The 23,370-nt window shown below is 39.6% G+C and overlaps 5 protein-coding genes across 9 annotated transcripts; 3 read left to right on the top strand and 2 right to left on the bottom strand.

Annotated features, from left to right (window-relative positions):
- Positions 1-1,090: 1,090 nt before the first annotated feature.
- LOC103424794 (F-box/LRR-repeat protein 13-like) lies at positions 1,091-6,450 on the top strand. 5 transcript variants are annotated; one of them, XM_008362887.4, is made up of 16 exons: positions 1,091-1,288; positions 1,823-2,104; positions 2,210-2,338; positions 2,421-2,628; positions 2,871-3,017; positions 3,230-3,304; positions 3,420-3,491; positions 3,723-3,794; positions 4,024-4,095; positions 4,286-4,357; positions 4,466-4,537; positions 4,721-4,792; positions 5,066-5,209; positions 5,459-5,530; positions 5,710-5,856; positions 6,007-6,450. In XM_008362887.4, exons 2-16 carry the CDS (start codon positions 1,901-1,903, stop codon positions 6,189-6,191), a joined length of 1,743 nt encoding a protein of 580 aa, XP_008361109.3. In that variant the 5' UTR covers positions 1,091-1,288; positions 1,823-1,900; the 3' UTR covers positions 6,192-6,450.
- A 248-nt stretch (positions 6,451-6,698) lies between these two features.
- On the bottom strand, positions 6,699-10,658 carry LOC103424793 (protein PHOX1-like). Its single transcript, XM_070814296.1, has 3 exons — positions 7,598-10,658; positions 7,248-7,499; positions 6,699-7,117 (listed from the first exon to the last, which is right to left on the bottom strand). The coding sequence occupies exons 1-2, from the start codon at positions 9,642-9,644 to the stop codon at positions 7,351-7,353; spliced, it is 2,196 nt and encodes a 731-aa protein (XP_070670397.1). The 5' UTR covers positions 9,645-10,658; the 3' UTR covers positions 6,699-7,117; positions 7,248-7,350.
- Positions 10,659-11,886: 1,228 nt separating this feature from the next.
- Positions 11,887-15,166, top strand: LOC103401648 (protein OS-9 homolog). The gene is made up of 8 exons (XM_008340362.4): positions 11,887-12,180; positions 12,735-12,811; positions 13,268-13,471; positions 13,620-13,691; positions 14,187-14,302; positions 14,413-14,479; positions 14,569-14,675; positions 14,785-15,166. Exons 1-8 carry the CDS (start codon positions 12,096-12,098, stop codon positions 14,846-14,848), a joined length of 792 nt encoding a protein of 263 aa, XP_008338584.2. The 5' UTR covers positions 11,887-12,095; the 3' UTR covers positions 14,849-15,166.
- A 110-nt stretch (positions 15,167-15,276) lies between these two features.
- On the bottom strand, positions 15,277-19,569 carry LOC103401647 (uncharacterized). The gene is made up of 11 exons (XM_008340361.4): positions 18,978-19,569; positions 18,051-18,173; positions 17,829-17,925; positions 17,574-17,609; positions 17,238-17,425; positions 17,046-17,148; positions 16,598-16,779; positions 16,445-16,522; positions 16,235-16,337; positions 16,063-16,156; positions 15,277-15,912 (listed from the first exon to the last, which is right to left on the bottom strand). Exons 1-11 carry the CDS (start codon positions 19,280-19,282, stop codon positions 15,524-15,526), a joined length of 1,698 nt encoding a protein of 565 aa, XP_008338583.3. The 5' UTR covers positions 19,283-19,569; the 3' UTR covers positions 15,277-15,523.
- Positions 19,570-20,777: 1,208 nt separating this feature from the next.
- On the top strand, positions 20,778-22,106 carry LOC103400345 (protein ALP1-like). Its single transcript, XM_008338993.3, has one exon. The coding sequence runs from the start codon at positions 20,778-20,780 to the stop codon at positions 22,104-22,106; it is 1,329 nt and encodes a 442-aa protein (XP_008337215.3).
- Positions 22,107-23,370: the final 1,264 nt, after the last annotated feature.

Genomic DNA, 23,370 nt, shown 5'->3' with positions numbered 1-23,370 from the left:
TCTAAAAGGTGCTAGTCAGATGGTAGATAGCAGCCTAATGTTGAGACGAAGGCGGAGGCGGAGGCCTAGGTAGTTTTTTTTTTTAAATTTTAATTACGTTTATTATATAACATATAAATTATGTTTACTTGTACTTAAAAAAAACATTAATGTATTAAGTACATAAATTACAAAATAGAATGACATAAAAACACAAAAAACAGGGGGAACAAGCCTCTAATGAATGTTTATTCAAGTATTCAACAAGTCTCTTATAATTTATTGAAAAATAAAATGTAAATGAAAATTATTTATTTTTTGTCCAAATGAGTCGTGACCTAGGCATGCTAGGAGTCATTTCTTAATTTTCAAATACCTAATAATCAATCAAGATAATAACCAACCCTAGCTTAGGCACAGCTTACATGACGCTAGACAAGAATTTTTAAAACAGCGAACTCGTATCACTCTTATAACTTTTAATAAGAATGATAGAAAAACCAATCACCTCTAAATATGGCCATTAACGTTAGGGGTATTATATTCGCTTTATCTATAAATAAAAAAGTCTCGTGCCACTTGGTAGTATGATGTAGCGGTATGCTTCTTTTCTTGTAAGTAAGAAATCTTAATTCGATTCTTGTTAAAGATAAATTTGAATTCTATTTTTGCTATCATGCCCTCCTCTTTAGTGTCAATAACATCGTTTATTCAAACGAAAAAAATGTCTGGTGATTGACTCAAATAAATAATAAAAATATCAAATAAAAATAACTAACTTATCGTATTTTAGCTCATGATGTCTCTCACGTATCTCATGATGAATTTGTAGTCTTTCTAATTTCTGATGTTTTGTTCGGTTAAGTAGGCCCATTGGTTCATCCTTTGCTACTACACCGCGCGGGCGGCAACGCCATTGCTTTTCCCGCCGGCGGAAAAAAAGAAGAAAACGACACTCTCAGTGGGGCCGGACTGCCCAAGGGGGGACCCACAGAAGCCGTGACCACATGGCATGCCGCTCCCCCTCATTACTCCTGGAATCTCTTATCCCATTTGAGCTCGTCCCCCGAGTATAGTAGACGAATAATGTCTAATCAGAGCAAATGACACGTGGCGAAGATCAGATGGGCGGTGAGATTCGTCTCTCACCTCACCCCTCTCTCTCTCTCTCACCCCCCTCCTCCTGCCAAGTCGCAACTCTCCAACCCCAACTCTCTTGATATTTCAGTTCCAATCTCTCTCTCTCTCTCTCTCTCTCTCTCTCTCTCTCTCTCGCAGCTCGCTCTGCTAATTGATCGTTGATTGATCGGTGAGACTTCTGTTCGTGTTACTACACACTCTGTTTCTGTTTGGTATCTGAGAAAATATGACCGTCTAACCGAAACCGAAAGAACCCAAGAGTAAAGTTTTGTACTTTCATGCTTATTTGATCGTTTGTATGTAAAAAGTGAAGATTTTTGTGTGTAAAATTTGATTTCTTGATGTAGGTAATTCTCCACTTTTTATTTTTGTAACTTTCATACTTGTTTGATCCTTTTGTTCGTAAAAAGTGGAGATTTTTGTGTGTGAAAGTTGATTTTTTGATGTGGGTGGTTTTCCTTTTTTCGTTTTAGTAATTACACTGAAAGTGTTTCTGTTGCCACTGGTTGGATAGTTTTTCTCGATAGCTTTTACAACATTTTGTCTTCTGGGTTTGTTTTGGTATGATGCAAATGAACAGTAAAAGTTAATTTACCATGTTTGGTTTAGGAAATGAATTGGTTTGCTCAGAAGTTATTTTCCGATGATATAGTAACTTTTGTGATGTAAATACAATGATACTGTTTGTTTCTTTAGCTTCCAGGATGAATTAGAGATCAATCCCATGAACCTCTTTTATGCGAATTGTGTGAGGTTAAGTGATAGTTCAATCCACACTTAGATGATGGGGGGAATTTGTTCAAGAAAGCAAAACCAACCGGTCATTGAAGATGGCGTCTGCAGAGCTGTGTCTAGAAGATACGGTAAAAGTAGCAGTTCAAAATGGTTGACCAATTCATCTTTTCGACCCACTGTAGAGCAGCCTCCAGGAGGAGCAGGGACTTGCCCATCTCTCTTGGAATTATGCATTTATAAAATATGCCAGGTACTTGCTTTCTATGGCTTGTAAGCTTGAACTCGTGTGTTGTGGGAGGAGATTATATGTGTCGTAATTTTCAGGTTGTGATTTGTATTTGCATATCCGTTACAGAGCATTGACAAATATAGCTCGTTTTCGATGCTGCCAAGGGATGTTAGTCAACAAATCTTCAACGAATTGGTCTGTTCCAATTCGCTTACTGATGTTTCTCTTGAAGCTTTTAGAGATTGTGCCCTCGAGGTAATGTGCTAGTGGGTGGTTGAAATTTGGAAGTTTGGAAAGGCTTTGTCATTTATTAGACATTCTTCTTTTGTGATTGCAGGATATTGGTTTGGGGGAATACCCTGATGTGAAAGATAGTTGGATGGGTGTCATCTCTTCACAAGGTTCATCGTTACTTTCAGTTGATCTTTCTGGTTCAGAGGTGACAGATTCTGGGTTGGCTCTTCTGAAAGGTTGCTCAAACCTTCAAGCGTTAGCTTACAATTACTGTGACCATGTTTCAGAACAGGGACTTAAACACATAAGTGGTAATATCTATGTCTTTTACTTCTTGAATTTTTTCTATTTTTCCAATTTAAGCATTTTTCAGTTATCTTGTTTATTGTGTGCTAGCTTTTCGCTTAATGATACGGTTTATTGCTGGAGATGATAGTTAATTTAATTTGATCCTTTCCTTACTAATTTCACTCAGTCTTTTTTATCAGTTAAACTTTTCATGTTGGTTTTTCTGTCGAGTAATGTTTATGCTTATTCTGACCTTGTTCTGTAGGTCTTTCAAACTTGACATCCTTGAGTTTTAAAAGGAGCGATGCAATAAGTGCTGAAGGGATGCGTGCTTTCTCTGGCTTACTTAACTTGGAAAAGTTGGACCTGGAGAGGTGTTCAGCCATTCATGGTGGATTTGTTCATCTTAAAGGTTTGTCCTGCCTAAAGTAAAAAATGAATTATGACCGTTTTAGCTAAATGGAACTTCTTGAGGCCATGAGAATTAGGAGTAGAGAAAACTAATTGGGGCCATGAGCTCTGTTGCACTGTAACGAGTTTACAATTTGAGTGTTTGGTGAAAGATCTCAGTATATGAAATTATTGATTCATCGGGGGTAATAAATTGTAATTATATGCTTGCAGGTTTGAAGAAGCTGAAGTCTCTTAATGTAAGATGTTGTAGATGCATCACAGATTCAGATTTGAAGACCATCTCAGGTATTTTTATAAATGTTAGATGAATTTTTGTAGTGGTATCATTAGTTTTTTCTGTCCTTAATTGCACAATAACAATCTAATCAACTCATGTTGCTCTTGTTTTTGTATTTCTCAGGACTTATTGACCTGAATGAGTTGCAGCTATCCAACTGTAACATTACTGATTCTGGCATTTCTTATTTGAAAGGTATAATATTGTCCCTAGTTTCTGTAGTGATGCACCAAAAAATTCTGCTTTTGCTCTACTTAATTTGTGTTTGTGTAGGATGCACACATGCATGCACGCTCACACACACACACACATCCAACAAAGACACCTCACATTGCTTGTTTGTCAGTACTTTTTAGTTTTAACGCATAGTTGCTTGTTTATCAGTACTTTTTAACGCAAGTTGCTTCATACGCTTGTGTATGGCAGGCTTGCACAAGCTTAGAATGCTGAATTTAGAAGGATGCAATGTTACTGCCTCCTGTCTGCAGTCTATTTCAGGTGTGCTTTCTCTTTGCTGTTCTGTGTTTTCTAACGATTCCATTAATATACTGATAATTATTCTTAAGACTGCTACAACTTCTTAACAAAATATCCACTTTAATATGTCTAAAAGAAATGTGTCCAACTGTGGGTATTACTATTACTTTATTTTTATTCGGTTAGTTTAGGGGATGAAGATTGTGACATGCATCCTATGCACTCTTAAAATTAATTGTTCCTGGTGCAGCCCTTGTTGCCCTGGCGTATTTAAATCTCAACAGATGCAGTCTATCTGATGAAGGATGCGATAAGTTTTCGGGTGAGTGACAATATTTGGCTCCACATGGATCTGGCTATTTGTTTAACAGGTTTGCTCAATGGGCTGAGTAGCTGGTAATCTTGACTTTTCGGCGCTAACCATATTTCTTTGACAGATTTCGCCCGTTTTATATATTTTTATGCGGCTGAATAGTTCATAATCTTGACTTTTCCACACTTTGTTTCTACAGGGCTTACAAACTTGAAGGTCTTGAGCTTGGGATTCAACGAGATCACAGATGCATGTTTGATGTATCTAAAGGGTCTCTCTCTCTCTCTCTCTCTCCCACACACACACACACACAACTATTCTGTATATTAAGTTTTTTTTCTTTTGTTCATACATTTATTTCCATGATTGCTTCTATCAGGTTTAACGAGTTTGGAGAGCTTGAACCTGGACTCCTGCAAGATAGGTGACGAGGGGCTTGCTAATTTGGCAGGTTCTATTCTAGTTCTACCATCCTTCATATTGGATAACAGTGTTAAAGTTTGCATGGTCTGGGCCTTTTCCAGTAGTTTAAATTGGTTTGGAAATGGGACATGCTTCGTTTGTTCGCTAGAAATGCATGAGATTGAAAGACGTGGCCACCCATCTGATTTTATCGTGTTGTTTCTATATTAAGGGCTGACACACTTGAAGAACTTGGAGCTATCTGATACTGAAGTTGGAAGCAACGGGCTTCGTCATCTCTCAGGTGATGATTGCATTGCATCAGACAATTGCATGGTTATGATCTGAATGTTTTCCGAGTTCAGTGTAAGGCTGTAGGCTATACAGTATGCTGAAGCTTTGAATTTACTACCTTGTTAGTTTGTGGCTCAAATTCTTTGAAGGTCTCATTATAGTTCAAAGTTAAACTGCACCTCATAATTTTTCTGCTAAGCAGTTTGTATTATTTGGTGCATGTTCATCTTTTTGAAAGCATTTCTTTTTAAGCATTAATTTGGGTGGCTGTTATCACTTTCAGGTTTGAAAAATCTCGAAAGTTTGAACTTGTCGTTCACCCTAGTAACTGACAGTAGCTTGAAAAGGTTATCTGGATTGACATCTCTCAAATCACTTAATCTGGATGCTCGGCAAATTACTGATGCTGGACTTGCAGCTATTACAAGTAAGGATTTTTTTGTATTTTTAAGCTGTAGAGGGAAAATATCGGCTATTTGTATAGAAAACCTTGTGATCGACGCATTGATTTCCACTGAAATTAATCATGTTCTTGAATTCTTTTAATCATAACTAAATAGAAATATTTATCATATATTATCAATCAAAATGTTTTAGCTTCGTTCACTTCCCGTAAGTTTGGTTGAAGATCGGAGCTTTTTGTCCCAGTCAAAGAATTTATGCCTTGCTGATGCAGGTCTTACAGGATTGACACATCTGGACCTATTTGGCGCTCGCATTTCAGATTCTGGAGCAAACCATTTAAAATGTATGCTATAAGATTCACAGTATAAATCTTCATTTAATTCGTAACATACTTTCCAATGATGAGATGGACTGCAGAATAGAACGGGGGAATTTGATTTTACATTTGAACTTCCGCAACTGAGCATAATCTTCTTGTTTTAAAGTCATACTTCTGATGCTTTACCTTCTTGGTGAAATCAGACTTCAAGAACCTTCAATCTCTTGAAATATGCGGTGGAGGATTGACTGACGCTGGTGTGAAGAATATCAAAGATCTTGTCTGTCTGACATGGCTAAATATATCACAGAACTGCAACCTGACCAATAAATCTTTGGAATTGATTTCTGGTACTTAACGCTTCTATTCTCTTATTTTCTCCTAGAGCAGTTGCTGTATTGCTTCAGCGATTTTTGTTGCAACTCGCCGTTTATGATTGAACGTAACATTCTAATTTGATCATACCACTTCTCATGTTTCGTTTTCCTCTGAAAATGTAGGATTGACTGCATTGGTGTCGCTGAACGTTTCAAATTCTCGCATCACCAATGAAGGATTGCAGCACTTGAAGCCTCTAAAGAATTTGCGCTCGCTGACCTTGGAATCGTGCAAGGTGACTGCTTCGGAAATCAGGAAGCTCCAGTCTGATGCCCTGCCTAATCTCGTCAGCTTTCGGCCCGAATAGATCGGAAGCACCGTAAGATACTCCATGTAAATAGGCTGCTATGTGCCCATGGATAGCTTTGTGTACAGGTTAATAACTCCATATGGATAAAGGTAAAAGGTACCAAAATTTGTGGATGGAAAAACCAGACTCTATGATAAATGTATAGATGGCCTTTATCTGGATAATATGGATATTTGCAAAGCTTCCAAATGTATATATACAAATATATTTAAGTTAATGAAAAACATTCGCCGCAATGTGTGGCTGAGTTTAATTATCTTTGATCTTGAAGTGAATTTCGATGAAAATGTTGTGTAGCAGGGATGAATTTTGTAGAATTTTACAAAAACGATCAAGAATCATGAGTTATAGCTTACAATTTTTTCTAAAATAATGTGATTTTTGAGTACTCGTACGATCTTCTACGTACTTGAAGAAAAATAAGATTATTGAATTTTCGCAAGATCTTCAACCTCTGCGTAATAAATAAAGAATTATAAGCATAACAAAATAGAGGAGGAAAAATAGGTGATGTTTGTAATAGTAAACTACTGATGAGTTAACATGAACCTCATTATTCCAGTACAAATTTTTACCCTAATACACACTACATTTATAAAATTAACGTTAAATTACACCCCAATATAACATGGATTTCACACTAAATAAAATCAAGAACATGCCGTCGTCGACGCTTCAATTACTAGTACAAATATTCGGACAGAAACTGCAAAGCGAAGCGGATGATTGCAGAAACTGACTAAAATGAAGATCTGCAACTTCACCTCCGACCCTCCCTACGATCGAAAGAGAATGAAAAGAATTTGTTTTCTGAACAATCTACTCACAACAGAATTTGAATCCACAAACTATCCACTGTGTATAAAACTAATAGGTCATAGCTAAAAGCCTGAATGTAGTTTACAGGGCAGTAGCAAGAAAACCTGCAAAAGAGACGAGCCACTTGTGAATTAATCTAAGATGAATTTGTACACGAAGTTTTAAGCGTGACACGAAAAGCAAACGAAAGAAAAAAGAACGGATTAAAGATGTATAAAATCAGATCATGCCTACCTCAATGTGCATGATTATATGATCCAATCCATGAGAATATGGTAGTGAGAGTGTTTATAATCCAGTGCTGCATTTTCAAGGGCCAGAACTGGACGCCGTGAGCTCAAGCGTGCTCCAAGGCAGAATAAATTCTGGAAACTCGTCTTCGTAGTAATGGCTCTAAACGGAATGATGGAATTCCAGTCTGCCACTTTTTCGCTTCGTGCATCTCGTTCCATGCTTGTACGATCTCGTCAATTTTGAACCCCAGACCTGTAATAACAGAAAACGAGCTATTTAAATGTCCAAGTTACTTAAAGAAGTGGCAGTAGATGATTAGTTTCGGAGTGTAAAAGTTTGAATTGTGTCACCTTCCAATGCATTATCATTTGAAGAGTGATTTTTGAGCAGGACTGCTATATCTGTAGGTGAAGCCCCGGCAAGCCCAAATTTTTCAACTGCAACTTCCAAACATTCTTTCCATACGGGTAGCCCTAGTTTGAATTCCACAATAGATCGCTCGTACAGCATGGTGCCCCATAGGAGATTTATCTGACATCTCATGCTTGTAGCCTGGTCTGCAGCCTCATTTGCTGATACGTCTTTGAAAATTCCGTTCAAACCCATTTTCTGCACCTGAGTTTTAACACTACTTGGACCGGAAAGTTCTCTCAGGCGTTGCTCTTCCAATTCCTCGAACAGCTGCATGCCTTTTTCCATATTGTCTTCGGCGTAGTTATAAAGTCGCAGAACCTCAGTGGAAGGCCACGTCTCCAGATCAACATTGCTGCTAATTGCATAATACCAAGAAAGTTTTGCCTGTTCAAACTGCTGCTGCCCGAGGGCCAGATAGCCTTCATAAAAGTCCGGTTTGATCTGCAGCGCTTGTTCGTATCTCCTTCCTGCTTCTATGTATTCCTTCTGTGCCCAATCATATGCACTTTTGATATTTGAAATAATAGATTCTTTCGAAGAATCTTCGGTGAAATACACCTTCTTTGTTGCCCTGGCCATGTGAACATTTCCCCAGTTGAACAGCGCCAAAGCTCCCATTTCTTGGAACTTCTCTCCTGCTATGTCAAACAGGTCTTGTGCTTCTTCACTCGTGACTGTCTCCTCCATTGCCTCGGAATAAAGCTTCACCCCGAGTTCATGAAGATCCAAGTATGCATCAGATTCAATCCCAGCATAGCTCTTGAACAGCTGAGCAAAATTGATTATCCAATCCTCAATGTAGGGTGGGCTCTTCATATCCTTGTGTTTTACCACACTACCATTCTCAGCTACACTATGCTGCTTGTGTGGTTCGATTTCCAGTTTCTCAAAGAAGGGATCCTGCTCGGGGTTAACTTCCACTACGTAAAGCCTGACAGACCCTTCCGATTCTGCTGATCCTTCAGCCCATCGCAACTCTTCATTGGAAGTGATTGTGACCAAATCACCTTCTTGGTCTCTATATTTGATAAGAACTGCTCTTGAGCTAGGAAACCGATCATACACAACCTCTCTCAGTTGCAGGAGGGTGCAATTTAGCGGCAACTCAGCCCACCTTATGTCCTCTCCAAATACCAATTTCACACTTCTTTTAGGCACTTCTTCATTTGAACTGCTGATCGCCTCCTCGACAACTACCTTGACCTCTGCCTTCTTCTCCTCAGCTATTTCCACCGCCTTTTTGTCTTCAGTTATTTCCACAGACTTCTCTTCCTCGGCTACATCCACAGCCTTCTTTTCCTCAATCTTGTCCTCAGCTTTCTCCTCAATGTTTTCCTCGGCCTTCTTCTCGTTATCTTTGTTGCCCTTCGTCTTCTTCCGACTCTTCAACTTCATTATTTTCCCTGGCTGCGAAGCATGAGTTGGTTCAACATAATCTGCAGGCAACTCAATTACCGTGTCATTCACCCTCAACCCCTTCTCCTCAAGTACACTTTTCACTCGTTCTGCGACCTCCATTGCCATGACATTTTTTGGCTCCATGTTCAAAACGGTACCAACATCTCTCAAAGCCAAATCCAACCTATTCAAAGCCTCGTAACACTTTGCTCTCTTCAACAACGCCTTACTGTACTTTGGTGTGACTTCAAGCGCCAAATTACATTCATTGATAGCCCTCGGGTACTCACTCAGCCCCATTTGCATGTAGCACGCTGCCATGTTGCTCCTAAGATAGGATACATCGATGTGATTCCTCGGAAGCAATTTGAGGGCTTTCTCATATTTCAACAAAGCTCCTTCAAGATCCCTCTTCTGAAACAACTTGTTCCCCTCGTCCTTCAGTTCTTGAGACATCGAAATGAAAACTTCTGTGTCCTTATCATAGGCTTTCGGGCTAGTATCCCCGATTTTGCTTTGATTCGAACTATCACCTGAATTTTCTCCTGCGTTTTTCTTCTTTTTTCCACTTTGCTTCCCCATCATAAACTCAACAACTCATACAAAAGATTTGAGCTACAACTAAAACTAAAACGTAATCTCACTACAGACCCGAATGCTCAAAACTCAGTAGCTGATCCAATTAAGTAAACAGGGAAACCAACAACTTATTGAAACCACTTTCTATCATATTTCCCCAACTTTCCCGAGAAACAAACAAGTTTTTCCAAAACCAATCCAAGCCCAAAACACAATTCAACACAAAACAGATCCTCACAATTCAATCAAGTAACAATACAACAATTCAGAAATAGACACAGCAGCGTTCCAGAAGCAAAAAAAAAAAAAAGCACTTTTCCCAGAAGCCAATTCCGCCCAAGAAAACCTCTTTTCAAAATCTGAAGCTACTACCTTGAAAGCTCAACTGGGTTTTCTTTTCTCAACCATAAGAATCACAAATTCATCAACTTTTTCTCTCCAAATCAGGATTTGTCAGTGCCTATCAAATTATATACAAATCCCAATTGTGAGAGAAGCAGCCGTCCCCCAATTCAGCTCAAAAAACAAGCCTTGAGAAAAACCAAGATTCTGGGGAGAGAGAAACTTATCTGGGAAATGAGTCGGTGAAAAAGCTCCGGATTTTCCAGGAAAATCTCCGCCGAGAAAATGAGAGAATTTTCGGGGCGAGAAGGGAAAAAGAAAAGCAACCAATGTCCGTTGGCTCCTTTTGTAGGTGGGAATACAAGATTTTGTTGTTCTTCACTGCTTCACGTAAACGCCACAAAAGCAAAGAGATGAAGAATCTGATAACTTGTAATTTTCCCTTTTTTGGTATTTCACCAAAATATAATACTGAAATTACAAAAAAAAAATAAAAAATAAAAACTAAAAACTAAAATTTTGAACACGGTGGGTCCCTTGTTTCTGTGATATCCAAGTTTCTTGGGGCTGCTGTTCGATTAGCTATTGCCAGAGCCATTTGAGCTGCTTGGATTTGCAGTTGCCTCTTCTTCTGGTTGCTTAAAATGCAAAAAATAAAAATAAAAAAAGCAAAAATATGGAGTGGAGGGGTAAAATAGTCATTTAACAAGAGAAAAAGTATTCAACTGGATTAAGTGGACGAATCAGGATTCTCTCCTGAGCATTTCCTAGGGATCTTAGGAATCTCGTAATCATGTCCGTTCATTGTGTATCGTACGGTCAGAAATCATTTAAAATTTAAATTTTAAAATTCAAATATGAATAGTATCTAACGAAAACTGACCGCACGATATAAAATGAACGGACAAGATTGCGGAATCCCTAGGAAAATGCTCAGGAGAGAATCCTGGTTCTAAGTGGACAACCTCAACTTTTTGCCAACGAGTGTTGGCCACGTGGCCCTAAGCATGTGAAGAAAAGTAACGAACTATCAACTATGGCGGTACAACTTCAACCGCCAAAATCACAAAGCAGAACAGGGTTGCATACTTGACAAGACAAGGAGTAGTGGCCTGTGCGGGAAACAGCCTGGTTGGGGAGCCTCTAAAAGTAAAGTCCGCTTCTAGACTTTCACGATGCGATGCCCACGTCTGTGAAGAATATTTTTCAAAACAAAACGTAATTGTATGTAACAGTACTACAAGTTAATCACGTGTTGTTAAGTTTAATCACATGATATATGTCAGATGTTTACAAATTAAGATAAATATGTTGTAAAGTCAAAACATCTAACGTTACACTTTTAAACTGTTGTTATGTGTTAGTGCATGAGAATAACTTTTTTATCTACCAAAACGTTATAGTGTCTGCATGGGAATCCAATCACGCACTACTATTAGTATAGCATTCTTGAGATGGATAAGTTGATCTCTTTGATGAAAGCCATGTATTAGATATTGCCATATTGGTAAGCTTCCTTCGCTTGCGTGACATGTACTCTAAGCCACCCCCGCCGTCCGCCGCCCGCTTGAATGTTTGTTTGTTTGTTTACAATATTTGTGGTGGAGGGAAGCCTTGTGTTTTGTTTATGTTTTGCTGTAAAGCCAGGTCAATCGGTCCGACCAAGAAAAAAAGGAAAGTCAATGGATAATTCCAAGGTTGTCCAGAACGTAACTAATACATAGTAACTGTAATTTTTTACGTGATGGGTGGCACCTCACTGGCCCAATTGAAGCCCAACCCCACCAACTTGGAGTTTTCAAATTCAAGCCCAACCCAATCCAATCTTCCAAAATAAAAGATTGGGCTTTGCAACCCAACAACAATTTCGTACATAAAAAACGCCACGTCGACCCGGTCACGTGAGCACTACCACGGCTGACGCGGCGTCCGCTGATTGGCGGGCGCTCGTGGAGTTGCCAAGCAGCCAACAGTAGTGTTTTGGGTGCATCACTTCTTCTTCGTCGAGACGTAGCAGCAACAGAAGGTTTCAACACCTCCTCCTCCTCCTCCTCCCTGTCTCTGCTTCTCCCTGGTTTTTGGGACCTTTTATTTTTCTCTGATATTCATACAAATATGAAGGTGTTGGTGTTTTTGGTTCAAGTTTTGTACGTTCTCAGCCACTTCGTCTCGGCCGATCAGATCTTCCTGGATCACCTAGGTAAATTACCCTCTTCTTAAATCCATCCACGTCCCTCTCAAATTTGCGTAATTTCAGTATTTCTGCTGATTTTTGTAAAACCCATCTGTTTTTCATAGCCGTTTTTCTCTATTTGACTACAAAATCATGTCTTGCGTGCCAAATTTTGTAAATTTCTCAACTATATATATATATATATATATATATATATGTATGTATATGTATATATATGTATGTGTATGTGTATATATGTATGTGTATGTGTATATATTTAGGGTTTTAGTGTTCTATTAATTATTTTCAATCAGCTTCCGAGCTCAAAAGTATTGGCGGAATTTTCAGTTATTTGGTAATTTACAGCTTCTAGCTTAATTAGTTTGAAAGCACTTGAGGGTTCGTAAATGTTTAGCCTTTAGATTGAAGGGCCATGTTTTTCTGTAGGCTACTTTCGTGATCAGTTGGCTGGATAGCAATTGTTAGGATTTCAACTCGATGGATGGAAGTTTGTTGGTTTAATTCGATATATTGTACTGCAAATTTAAGTTCATTTTGATTCTTTATCGTTTGATGAGCAGGTGGCGCATTTCATCGCAGCTCTCGTGAACCAAAATACAGGATTGAATTCCATCCTGAAGACTCACCTTTTCATCCTGTAAGCTAATACTGTATTTTTTATCTATCCATTGTTTTACTTGTATTTGTTGTTTGTTCCTTTGACATATATAAAGATTTGATGCCAGGTATAGATTTTTAAGAAGTATATTTCTTGCCTTCTACTTTGATTTGTAAGTTTATCATCTCCTATTGATCGTGAAAATGCTCGATTTATTCATGCGTCAATTCGATTCTTCAACAGTTCTCCATCCCAAAATTGCACACCTTATATATTTTCTTTGGTTTTCCTTTAGAATAAGCGATGCATTAAACATTTGCTCCTCTTCGAACACTGCCTTGTATCATATAATGGACTTAGATGAATGATTCTGTCACTTATTTGTTCCACATTATGGATAAATTTGTGTACTTCACTGATTTGTCTCTGAATTTTTCACTTGTCACAAATATGTAGTATACTTGTTGATCTAATGATTGGGTACGAACATTGCAGGATGATGGTCAGGAGTCTGTGGTTATGCCAAATAACAATGGACAAAATTTTATATGTTACTTGCCTAAGGTAGAGGAAGCCAAGAGTGGGAAGCAAGTTCTCCAGCAGAATATTAGCAGCATGATTGTGGAAACTGAGAAACGAATTAAAATGAAGACACCGGATGAGCTGCTTGAAGTACTGAAGGACCAATGCTTTATCAGAGTAAGATCCATGACATTAAAACTCTCTTTATCATAGTTATGTAACTTATAAAACTACTATAATACATGTTTACATGTTTACAGTGCCCCCATTAGTTGATGATGCATGTACTGTGAACTGCGCTAACATAACCAACTCCTTTATGCAGCAAGAGGGTTGGTGGTCATATGAATTTTGCTATCAGAAGAGATTACGACAAATTCATGTGGAAGATGAAAAGGTATTGTGTTATGTGCCTCTCAAGTGCTTGCTTTTAAATGTTCTATTCTTCTATTGTTAGTTCTTATTTCTTTTGTGTGCTTGGTAATATGTTGTTATAACTGCATACAATGAGAGGAAGTGGGATAATATACACGAAGTGTAAATAAGTTCCACATGTATCTAGGTGATCTTGGCCTTTGATGTAGTGTTGGCACACAGCATTTGATGCATTCCCACAAGTGATTAACTACTAAAGTTTTAGAGTTGGATAATCATGCCTATTCGGTGTATTGTGGTTCCCCCATCCTTGTAGTGGTTACAGTGGTATATTTAGTAGCTGTGCTACAGGAGCAGAGTCATTGTTCCATTTGTTACGTTCTTGACCTTTTCTTTTCCAATTCATTAGTATTATTATCATCTTTTCAGATATCTCATTTCTTATTGGAACGCTTTCAGAAGATTTAAAACCTCATAATAATTCTCGTGGATTGGCTACTTTCTTCTCTTATTACAGGTGGTTCAGGAATTTGTTTTGGGTGTATATGATGCAGAGGCCACTGTTGCTGTCAACCAGAACCTCTCTGACATATCTACACTCAAAGATCCACGCTCAAAAGATGCGTACCAAAGGTATGGGATTTGGCCTTTATAAAATGTGTAGGACAAGTTTGAGGGAAATATTTCTGCGGATAAGATAGAAGAGATTGACTATAATTTATGAAATTGTACGACTCTTGTAGGTACCATGCTCATCAATATACAAATGGGACTACTTGTGATCTTACAGACCTGCAACGAGAGACTGAAGTATGAAATTATTATATTTCTGTGGTTTTAAATTTCCTTTCGCTTCTCTCCTTCTGCCTTCCGGTCCTTACTTCATACACATTTTGCAGGTGAGATTTGTGTGCGCAGAGGGCAAAGCTATGATTAATTCAATTACAGAGGTATCCACATGCAAGTATGCAGTTACAATCCAATGCCCCAAACTTTGCAAGCACCCGTGAGTCTCCATCCCTCCCTCCCCCACTCCAATACGTTTTGTGCTTGTGTTTTCTTGCGACGTATGTTACTACTAGCTCCTCTAATGACTAAGCTATTTTCCCAAACAGAGCATTCCAATCAGAGAGACCAGTATGGCAGACAATTGATTGTAACGTGCTTCCCAAGGATTAGTAGAGGAAGAATCTAATACGAAGCAGAAAGTTACGGTTGCAGACACAGATAGTGAAGATCCCTCTAATGAGCTTTCGGATGAGTAACATGTGCATTGATTCACGTAATCTTTGTGAATAGCAGTGATAGTCAACTTTATGTACTCTTGTAGGAACATATTCATCGACATTCTTAATACATTTCCTTGTTAAGGTTGTCGTCCCTTTACCTCTGTTTACTCCGGAGGACTTGTGTCATGTAGTAGTTAAAACTGATGTGTATGTTACTCCAAAATCGTTCATTATCGAACTAATCTCATCATAGTCGATTTCAAAATAATTTCCGCTGCCCTACAATCTTAATATGAAGATTGAATTGCTTTCTTTCTTAACTTCGTTGTTCAAGCAATGTTAGACAAAAACATGTAAATTGCATTGACGACGATTGGGTTGTAAACAAAATGAGCTGTTTATATTAATGCCAAAAACAGCAAGAGATGCCGTGAGGATAAACGACAGAGAGAGCAACATTGATCGTCTGGAATGCCAACGGTAACTGTGAAGGCAACTGCAATGCAATCACCATTCACCAAACCTAAGTCGATCACCTACTTTGTTTTCATATATACAACTCACATAAAATGATTTCCCTTTATTCTTAGAGTTGGGATCTTGTCATTGGGACGGCGATGCTCTTTCACTCTCTGCCTGTCGAGTCCAGCAAAGCCAAATACTCGCTTATGGCCGCACCTTCTTCAGTAACTTCAAGGTCATAGTCTGAGAATGCATCTCCTTGTGCCAGTTCTCCGGCGAGTGCATCTTCCATTTCTGCATCACGTTCTTCACTAGTAGCTGATGGACCTCCAGCTTCGCCGTTTTGATCAGCATTATCTAGCCTTGAAACAAGAGAATTCACAATATCATTAGCAACATCAGCAGGGATATTGCTGTCAGCGGCAGCTGTGGGAATCGCCTGAGACTGGTTGTTGGCAGCATTTGTGGGGTCTGTTGCATTTCCTGCGAGCAACTGATGCAATGCTTGCTCCAGTGTTGCCCCATCACCAGCAGTCTGAAAAGCTTCAATCACTGCATACAAAGGTAAACATTAGAGCCTAGCTAGGTGCCTCATAAATTTGTTACTTCTGAACCACGTTCTTGCTATTAAAAATTGAGCATTAGTTTCTGATATCTCTAATGTATATTCTTAGATTTGATTGGTATTTCACTAACAAGTACCTCTTGATCTTTCAAACCCCATGCCTACAAGCGATTCAATTGAAGAATCAATTGCTTGGCGCTGTCGTTTCCTTTTCTTTGATTCAATGTATACCTACAGGTCGGACAAAGTTAGTAATGTTAGAGTCTAAATAAATTTCAGTTAAACCTTTTTATAGAGAACGCAATGGACCTGTATGGAAGAATTAACTTCTGGATTTGTCAAATCATCCAATGCCTTCTCAGCATCATTCTCGTTTCTTCTAAGTGATTCAGCAGCAAGCTCCTTCTCAAAACTGCAAATTCAAGCCACTTTTATAATGACTGAACAGGGAACCCAGAATTTGTATGCAAGATTGAACTTTAAATTGAAAACTGATGAACCAAGTCTTGGCTTGCTTACCCAATGGAGACCAATTGGTTCAATTTCTCGATATCCACAGCTTTCTTCAATGGTGTTGTCCCATACTTCTTTTGCTCCCTGCCAATTTCTTGGTCTAAGTAACACTACAGACTGAGAACTTGAAAAAAAAATCTATTTCATAAAGACACTCACATAATTTCATTTCGTAGCTGAATATCTTCTTCCCGTTTTTGGGCTCTCTTTGCCTTCTGCTCAACAAGAAAATCAACAGCACTAGATACATCTTGATTGCTCATCCGCAATGCCCTTTTAGAATCTCGTTCTTTAAATCCCATGCTCATAACAAGTGATAGAGCTTCATCTGGCACTTGTAGCTGCAATCAACAAGCGAAAAATGTACTTAGGAGGAAGTTGCAATGTAGAGATGGTAGGTTACTAGGGTTCTGTTGAAACTACTGGAATCACCAAGAAAAATGAATACAAGCATATGAATTTTGTGGAGGTTAAAATAATTTCTGTTCTTTTTTCGAATTCAATCATTTGGAATATGTAATGTGAAACATGGTGGTAGTTCAGAAAAATTCAATTGCAAATTTCACTGCAACTAATGAATGCAGAATTCCAGAAGAAGTCAACTAACCTTGGTGAATTTTTCTTGTGCAGAAGTCAGCACCTTCCTTGATTTATCGTACTGGCCACTATGATACGCAACCACCCCTTCCAGTAGCTCCAGTCTCAAATATCTATGACCAGAAAATGAAAAGTGATTAGACCAAAATTCTCCCAAGCAAGGCACATTTAGGTAAAATACAGGTCGCAGTAAAATACTTACAGTGCAAGTTCTGGATAGCGACCTCCCTGAAGGAGTCTGACACGAGAAGAGTCCTTTCCATGAGCTCTCTCAATACCTTTTCTGGCTTTTTCAAGGCGAACTCCTGCCACTGCAAGCCAGCTGATATCTCGGAGCATGAAATAGCACCAAACCATATCGATTTGGAGTATAGGAGGATTGTCAACAAGCTGAAAGCAAGCACGGAGTCAAACAGAAATAGTAGTATATCTAAGGAGGCACAAATTTTGATATAGTTTAATGGTCAAAGTTGCAGGGAGGGCAAGTCACAATAATATGGCTCAAAGTGATAAAAATCTTTCAGTATGGCTCACTCACCTCAATAACCTTCGGGTCACAAAGAGAGAAAGCCTCCTACAAGAATGAAATAAGCACACATGGGTTAAGCAACACGTTTAGGCACATAATATTTCCTGACTGAATATTTTAATTTATGATAATTTACTTCACATACAAACATGTCTGAAACTGATATAACTAGCACTGGCAAGGTGCAAGCCATAAAAAAAATGTGATATTCCCTTCAAGGTCATCAAATCAAAATATTATCCCGAGTTTAAGGCAGAAACTGACCTCTCCCATGGTAAGCACTTCTAACGCGTCTTTGTAATTTTGTCTTTGAATTAGTTGCTTTGCATTCGTATGAAGCATCAGGCCCATCATAATTGCCCTGTCAAATGACAAATCTTCAAACTTAGAACGCAATTGTATACCCTTCAACTTCTCATAAAAGGAGTTAAGTGCGGACATCTAATTGCACAATGAAAAGTATTGAAACTTAACTATCTATCATACCTCTGATCAGTCTCGGATCCCAACTCTACTTTCTTTCCACTTTGATCTTCAAGAACTATATTGAAGTCTTCAATCGGCAATGATCCATCTGCGTGTCTCTTGGCCAATGCAGTGGCAGCTGCCCTGTAGAGTTAATATATGTACAATCAAGTTAAAACTTAAATATAGACATAAACAAATCAATAAAACTGAACACGTTAAATGTGCATATGCCTGCTGATATACATATGAACAATTTGGGACCATTATCAATGGAAGAAAATATAGGAACACTAAGTCCACGACTTCCTTATTGGAAAACGTTCCACTCTCCCTCAACCAAAAGCTCGAGAGTATTCACTATTTTTTTAGGTCCAACTCCGCACTCTCGTGAATCAAGCAGCCTACATATCCGGATATCCCCAGTTAAGGCACTGTTTACAAACACTATAATATTGCTGCATACAATCTAAGTGAGTAATACTGAACACATGACCTCAGAAACACAAACCTAAAGTTCAATCTTAATTTGGACAAAGCTTATACCATTTCGACTACCAAAACACCATAAAAACACAAACCTAAGATTCAATTGTTCTTTTCAACAGAGTCATCAAACAACCAAATCCCAGTTTAGTTTTTCGATCAATTCCCGACCTTAATACCGAATGCTTGAATCAAGCTCCAAAATCATAGTCCCTAAATTGTGCGTAAGATAGTAACATCAATCAAATTCCAATACGATTTTCTCACTCAATCCGAAATCAAAAACACGAAATACACAGTTCATGAACAAACATAAACCCAAACAGCAAACCATAAACATACTAACTAAAAACCCATCAAAATTGAACTGATTCCAACACCAAATTAACTTCTATAAATTAAATTCTTCGCCAAAAACCAGTACTTTCATCAAAATTAAATAAATTCAAGAGAAATACTCACTTGACTCGAGTCAATCTTCGGGAGCGTTCCTCCTCAGCCATCAACTCCTCCTTCAACGACTTGCCCTCCTCCGCGCACACCCGACTGGCAAGAATCTTGGCGTTGTTCTTGATACCCACTTGGGCGAGTTTCTCATCGCCGCCGCCGTCTTTCAAGACCCTGCCCGCGCAAATCAGATTGATCGAATTGGGGTCGCAGTTTGATCGTTTTGCAACTTCGTCTCGCAACATGGGCACGGTCCAATTCTCCAATTCAACCTCCAGCACGCCCGCCCATGTCCCTGCAATCTTCAGCTTCGACGCCATGAGAGACTAAAAGTGAGAGAGGACTGATTGTAGTGTGGGGTATCGATGAAGAAGACGGAGATTATGGGTTAATAACAATATATATATATACAGGGCAGGGAGCTTAGGGGAGGGATCCCCATTTTTTTGAAAAAATGGGACACGCTCCCCACCGTTAGATTGACTTTAATGAAATTGTGTGGTTGAGATTAAAACACAGGCCATAGAATCTCAACCACAGGATTTCATTTAATTCAAATCCAACGGTAGGGAACGTGTCCCCATTTTTTTGAAAAAATAGGGATCCCTCCCCTTAAGTAATTCCCTATACATATAAAAAAATGGGATCCCTCCCCTAAGCAATTCCTATATATATATATATGGGAGGAGAATTTCTTGGTGATCAAGGCTTAAACTTTCCACTGTGTTGCGTCGGAGCGCAGAGTCTAATCTAATTCGAGTCTTATCTGTAGGAAAAAGAAAAAGCCCCTTTTTTTGTTGTTAATTTGTTATTTTATTAAAGTAATGATAAGAAAATTAAATTTGAATAATGCTATTTTACAAATTTGACTATTTCAGTATCGATTTATAATAACTTTATTCAAACAAATTCTTTCTTGCAAGTAATATTATTTAGTTATATTAGGGAAGGGAGAGAATCTAAATCAAGGCCATCGTAACTAGACCTGTAAACGGATCGGGTTTATTGGGTTTGGGTCGGGTTCAACCCGACCCGTTAAGTTAACGGGTCATCCGAATCCAACCCGTTAAGCTAACGGGTCACCCGAACCTGACCCGTTAAGCTAACGGGTTACCCGTTTCACCCGTTAACACCCGTTAACAATTATTATTATTATTTTTTTTGCATAAAGTTTATTTTTTGTTATTAAGACTTTACTAAAATTACTAAAATATCATCAACTAACGGGTGCTAACGGGTGTTAACGGGTCCTAACGGGTCTAACGGGTTGACCCAAAGTGACCCGTTATTTAACGGGTTGTTAATGGGTTCACCCGTTAGCGACCCGACCCGTTAAGTATTCATCCGAATACAAATATTAACGGGTTGGGTCGGGTCGGGTTAACGGGTTGGGTCCAAAATGTCAGGCCTACTCGTAACAATCCTACATTGTTAGAATTTTTAATCTTTGTTCGAAACAATATGTTATGATCTTTTTTTCATGCAATCAAATTTTAATTTTCGTAGTGTGCGTGAACTACTAATAAACAATTATCAGGTGTTTAAAAAGTAAGATGGTATCATGAGTCAATGAGTCATGACTTGGTGAACAAGCACCTTAAGGCTTAACCTATGGGCGATTTTTCCTAATTCTAAATATAGCAAAAGTAAAGTGGCCATTATAGAAAGTCTACTTTAGAAAATGTTGCTTTCTAAAGGACCAAAAAGCAAAGGAAGGTAAAAGCATCGTAGTAATCAGCAGTATGTATACTTGGCCCAAAAGAGCCACACCGCGTGCCACCATCAGACTCGTTAGTAATCGAAATCCCACCACCAATGGCTGCCGGCGGCGGAGGCGGCAAAGGCGCAGCCAAGAGCACCACCAAAGGCAAGGACAGAAACAAGAAACAAAACCAAACCCACAACAACAACAAGCCCCTCAATCAGCACAACCTCGTCAGCCTCGTAACCGCCGCCACGTCACTGGCCCACTCCTTCCTCTCCCAGAACGACCTCCTCCTCCTTCCCGCCCAAACCCTAACCCTAGAATCCCTCCTCTCATCCGCCTCCACCTCCCTTTCCACCCTCCTCTGCTTCCCCAACCCACCACCGCCAACACCATTACGCCCTCCGCCGACGCCGCTAGAATGCTGGTTCAGCCGCTTTCTCTCCGCCACCGCCGCCGGCGGAGACTTCGACTCCCACTGGTCCCAGACGTTCCGCATGTCTGAACACTCCTTCTCCGTCCTCCTCTCCCTGCTCTCCCCATTTCTCAAGTCCACAGTCCCTTCAATCCCGCCCAATTTCGTCCTCGCCGCCGCAATTTACCGCTTGGCCCACGGCGCGAGCTACAAGGCTGTGGGAAGGCGGTTCGGGCTCGACTCCGTGGAGGCCTGCCGCGCATTTTACGCCGTATGTAAGGCGGTGAACGATCAATTGGGGAACTTGTTCGAATTCCGGTCAGATATTTCCCGGGTATCAGCGGCGTTCAGGTGGATTTCGCTGCCTAATTGCTGTGGGGTTTTAGGGTTTTCGAGATTTGGGGTTGGTGGTGAAGTGCTGGGGGCAAATGGGTCATTGTTGGTTCAGGCAGTGGTGGACTCTGAGGGGAGGTTCCTCGATGTCTCCGCCGGGTGGCCGAGCACCATGAAAGCCGAATCAATTTTCCGGCAGAGTAAGCTGTATTTGGGTGTGGAGGAGTCCAGGGACTTGCTCAATGGTCCTGCTTTTGAGCTTGGGAATGGGAATTCCATTCCTCAGTACATATTGGGGGACTCTTGCTTCCCTCTATTGCCATGGCTTCTAACACCTTATGTAAGGTCGGACGAGGCGGATAGCTTCAGCTCGATGGAGAAGGCGTTCAATTCGGTGCATACTCGCGCAATGGGGTTGGTTGGCACGGCATTTGGGAGAGTTCGGTCTCGGTGGCAGCTCCTGGCTAGGCAGTGGAAGGAAGAGTGTGTGGAGTTTCTGCCTTTTGTGGTTGTTACAGGGTGTCTGCTGCATAACTTTCTGATCAAGTGTAGTGAGCCGATGCCAGATGACAATGTGAAAGGCTTAAAGGAGGAGGAGCTTCCTGTTTTCGATGGACAAGTGAACGAGAGTGGCGAGCGGATGAGGGATGTACTTGCCATGCACTTGAGCCGGGTAAGCCTCAGAAGATGAATTCTTTTGTTGCCCGGTAGTTGCTCTTAGTTGCTATGATCGATTAGCGGTGCATCTTAGGTTTTTGAGAGAATTTTTCGGATCAGTTGGAGTCTTGATATGGTCTGCTTTCACTGCATTTATGCATGTATTTTTGTATGTAAATAGCCAATGAAACCATAAATGTCAAGGCTCCAACTTCAAGTTGTATATCATTTCAACACTGAATGTGTTTGTTCAATCAAATTTCTTTCCATATATTCTGGTGATATTCTTATCGAGTTTATGTGCTAGTATCTTTGATGATCTGCCTAGTAGATTTTGCGTTTTTTCTCTTGTTTGTGATGCTAAGCATCCATGATGATCTGCGGATTGGATTTTATGATTCCTATCTTGTTTATGATGTTAAGTAGCCGTGGTGATATGCAGATTAGATTTTGTGATTCTTATATGCGTTTTAGTTGCGCAGAATTGGCGCCATTTTCAGACTACTATCTACATTAAACAGAAAAGATTGGTACACAAATTAACGAAGAAGATCTGCACTTATGTATTAGTTTGACGTTGTAATGGTTAATATAGGGTTACAAAAATTGGTAATATCAGCCTGCTGTGACATATAATTCTTAAATCACATAACCATCCAGGTTTGGTAATTACATCTTTTTGACTCCAACCCTGGATTATAGAGCCGTAAAACAACGTTTGGTTATGTGAGTCTAAGGTAATTCACGTATGAGCTTAGAAACTAAAGCTTTAGTTGTTCTGACCAAAAGCTTTACAGGAACAGTTTAACCAGCAAGATAGGGGTCCCCTTAAGCCTGTCTCTTGGATTTCGCCTCCGTGTCTTTGTAAAACTCGTACAAACTCATTTGCACTTAAATCCCCGTCACCATTTGCATCGAATACATGGAATATTATGTCAAGCACATTAGTAGAAACAGAGATGCCACGTACCTGTATAAATAGAAAGTAATCAAACATTGGTGTAATAAGCTACACATTGCCTAGAAGACTCAACTGGTTCAGTGCTACTTGGCTGAATGATACTCACATTCTCGGCAGTGTCTTGCCGAGAGCTTTCACAACTTTTTTTGTCAATAAATACTCCCCTTGAGCTACATATTTCCAACCACCCAAGATCACCACTCATATTCTCCCCCAGGTGATCGGAAGGTGATGGAGTCGAAGCATAAAAGAACTCGGATTCGGAAAAGGTAACATCCATAGTTACATACACTGCCATATGATGAAGGGGAAGGGCCGGTGTGAGGTTCACAGTGCC

This window comes from Malus domestica, chromosome 15 (genome assembly GCF_042453785.1).
Source record: "Malus domestica chromosome 15, GDT2T_hap1".
NCBI classification, from domain to species: Eukaryota; Viridiplantae; Streptophyta; class Magnoliopsida; order Rosales; family Rosaceae; genus Malus; species Malus domestica.
The sequence above is the reverse complement of the archived record's forward strand: the minus strand, read 5'-3'. Positions and strand labels throughout refer to the sequence as shown.

What these genes read in the sequence shown, in the direction of transcription:
- LOC103401648 (XM_008340362.4), top strand. Translation starts at nt 12,096, where the DNA reads ATGAAGGTGTTGGTGTTTTTGGTTCAAGTTTTGTACGTTCTCAGCCAC. An exon ending in AGGACCAATGCTTTATCAGA is followed by an intron (nt 13,472 to 13,619) that starts GTAAGATCCATG and finishes TCCTTTATGCAG; the next exon opens with CAAGAGGGTTGGTGGTCATA. An exon ending in TCAAAAGATGCGTACCAAAG is followed by an intron (nt 14,303 to 14,412) that starts GTATGGGATTTG and finishes CGACTCTTGTAG; the next exon opens with GTACCATGCTCATCAATATA.
- LOC103424793 (XM_070814296.1), bottom strand. Translation starts at nt 9,644, where the DNA reads ATGATGGGGAAGCAAAGTGGAAAAAAGAAGAAAAACGCAGGAGAAAAT. An exon ending in AAATGATAATGCATTGGAAG is followed by an intron (nt 7,500 to 7,597) that starts GTGACACAATTC and finishes CTGTTATTACAG; the next exon opens with GTCTGGGGTTCAAAATTGAC.
- LOC103400345 (XM_008338993.3), top strand. Translation starts at nt 20,778, where the DNA reads ATGGCTGCCGGCGGCGGAGGCGGCAAAGGCGCAGCCAAGAGCACCACC.
- LOC103401647 (XM_008340361.4), bottom strand. Translation starts at nt 19,282, where the DNA reads ATGGCGTCGAAGCTGAAGATTGCAGGGACATGGGCGGGCGTGCTGGAG. An exon ending in AAGTGCTTACCATGGGAGAG is followed by an intron (nt 17,610 to 17,828) that starts GTCAGTTTCTGC and finishes TCATTCTTGTAG; the next exon opens with GAGGCTTTCTCTCTTTGTGA. An exon ending in GTGACCCGAAGGTTATTGAG is followed by an intron (nt 17,426 to 17,573) that starts GTGAGTGAGCCA and finishes GCTTGCTTTCAG; the next exon opens with CTTGTTGACAATCCTCCTAT.
- LOC103424794 (XM_008362887.4), top strand. Translation starts at nt 1,901, where the DNA reads ATGATGGGGGGAATTTGTTCAAGAAAGCAAAACCAACCGGTCATTGAA. An exon ending in GGGACTTAAACACATAAGTG is followed by an intron (nt 2,629 to 2,870) that starts GTAATATCTATG and finishes CTTGTTCTGTAG; the next exon opens with GTCTTTCAAACTTGACATCC. An exon ending in AGATTTGAAGACCATCTCAG is followed by an intron (nt 3,305 to 3,419) that starts GTATTTTTATAA and finishes TGTATTTCTCAG; the next exon opens with GACTTATTGACCTGAATGAG.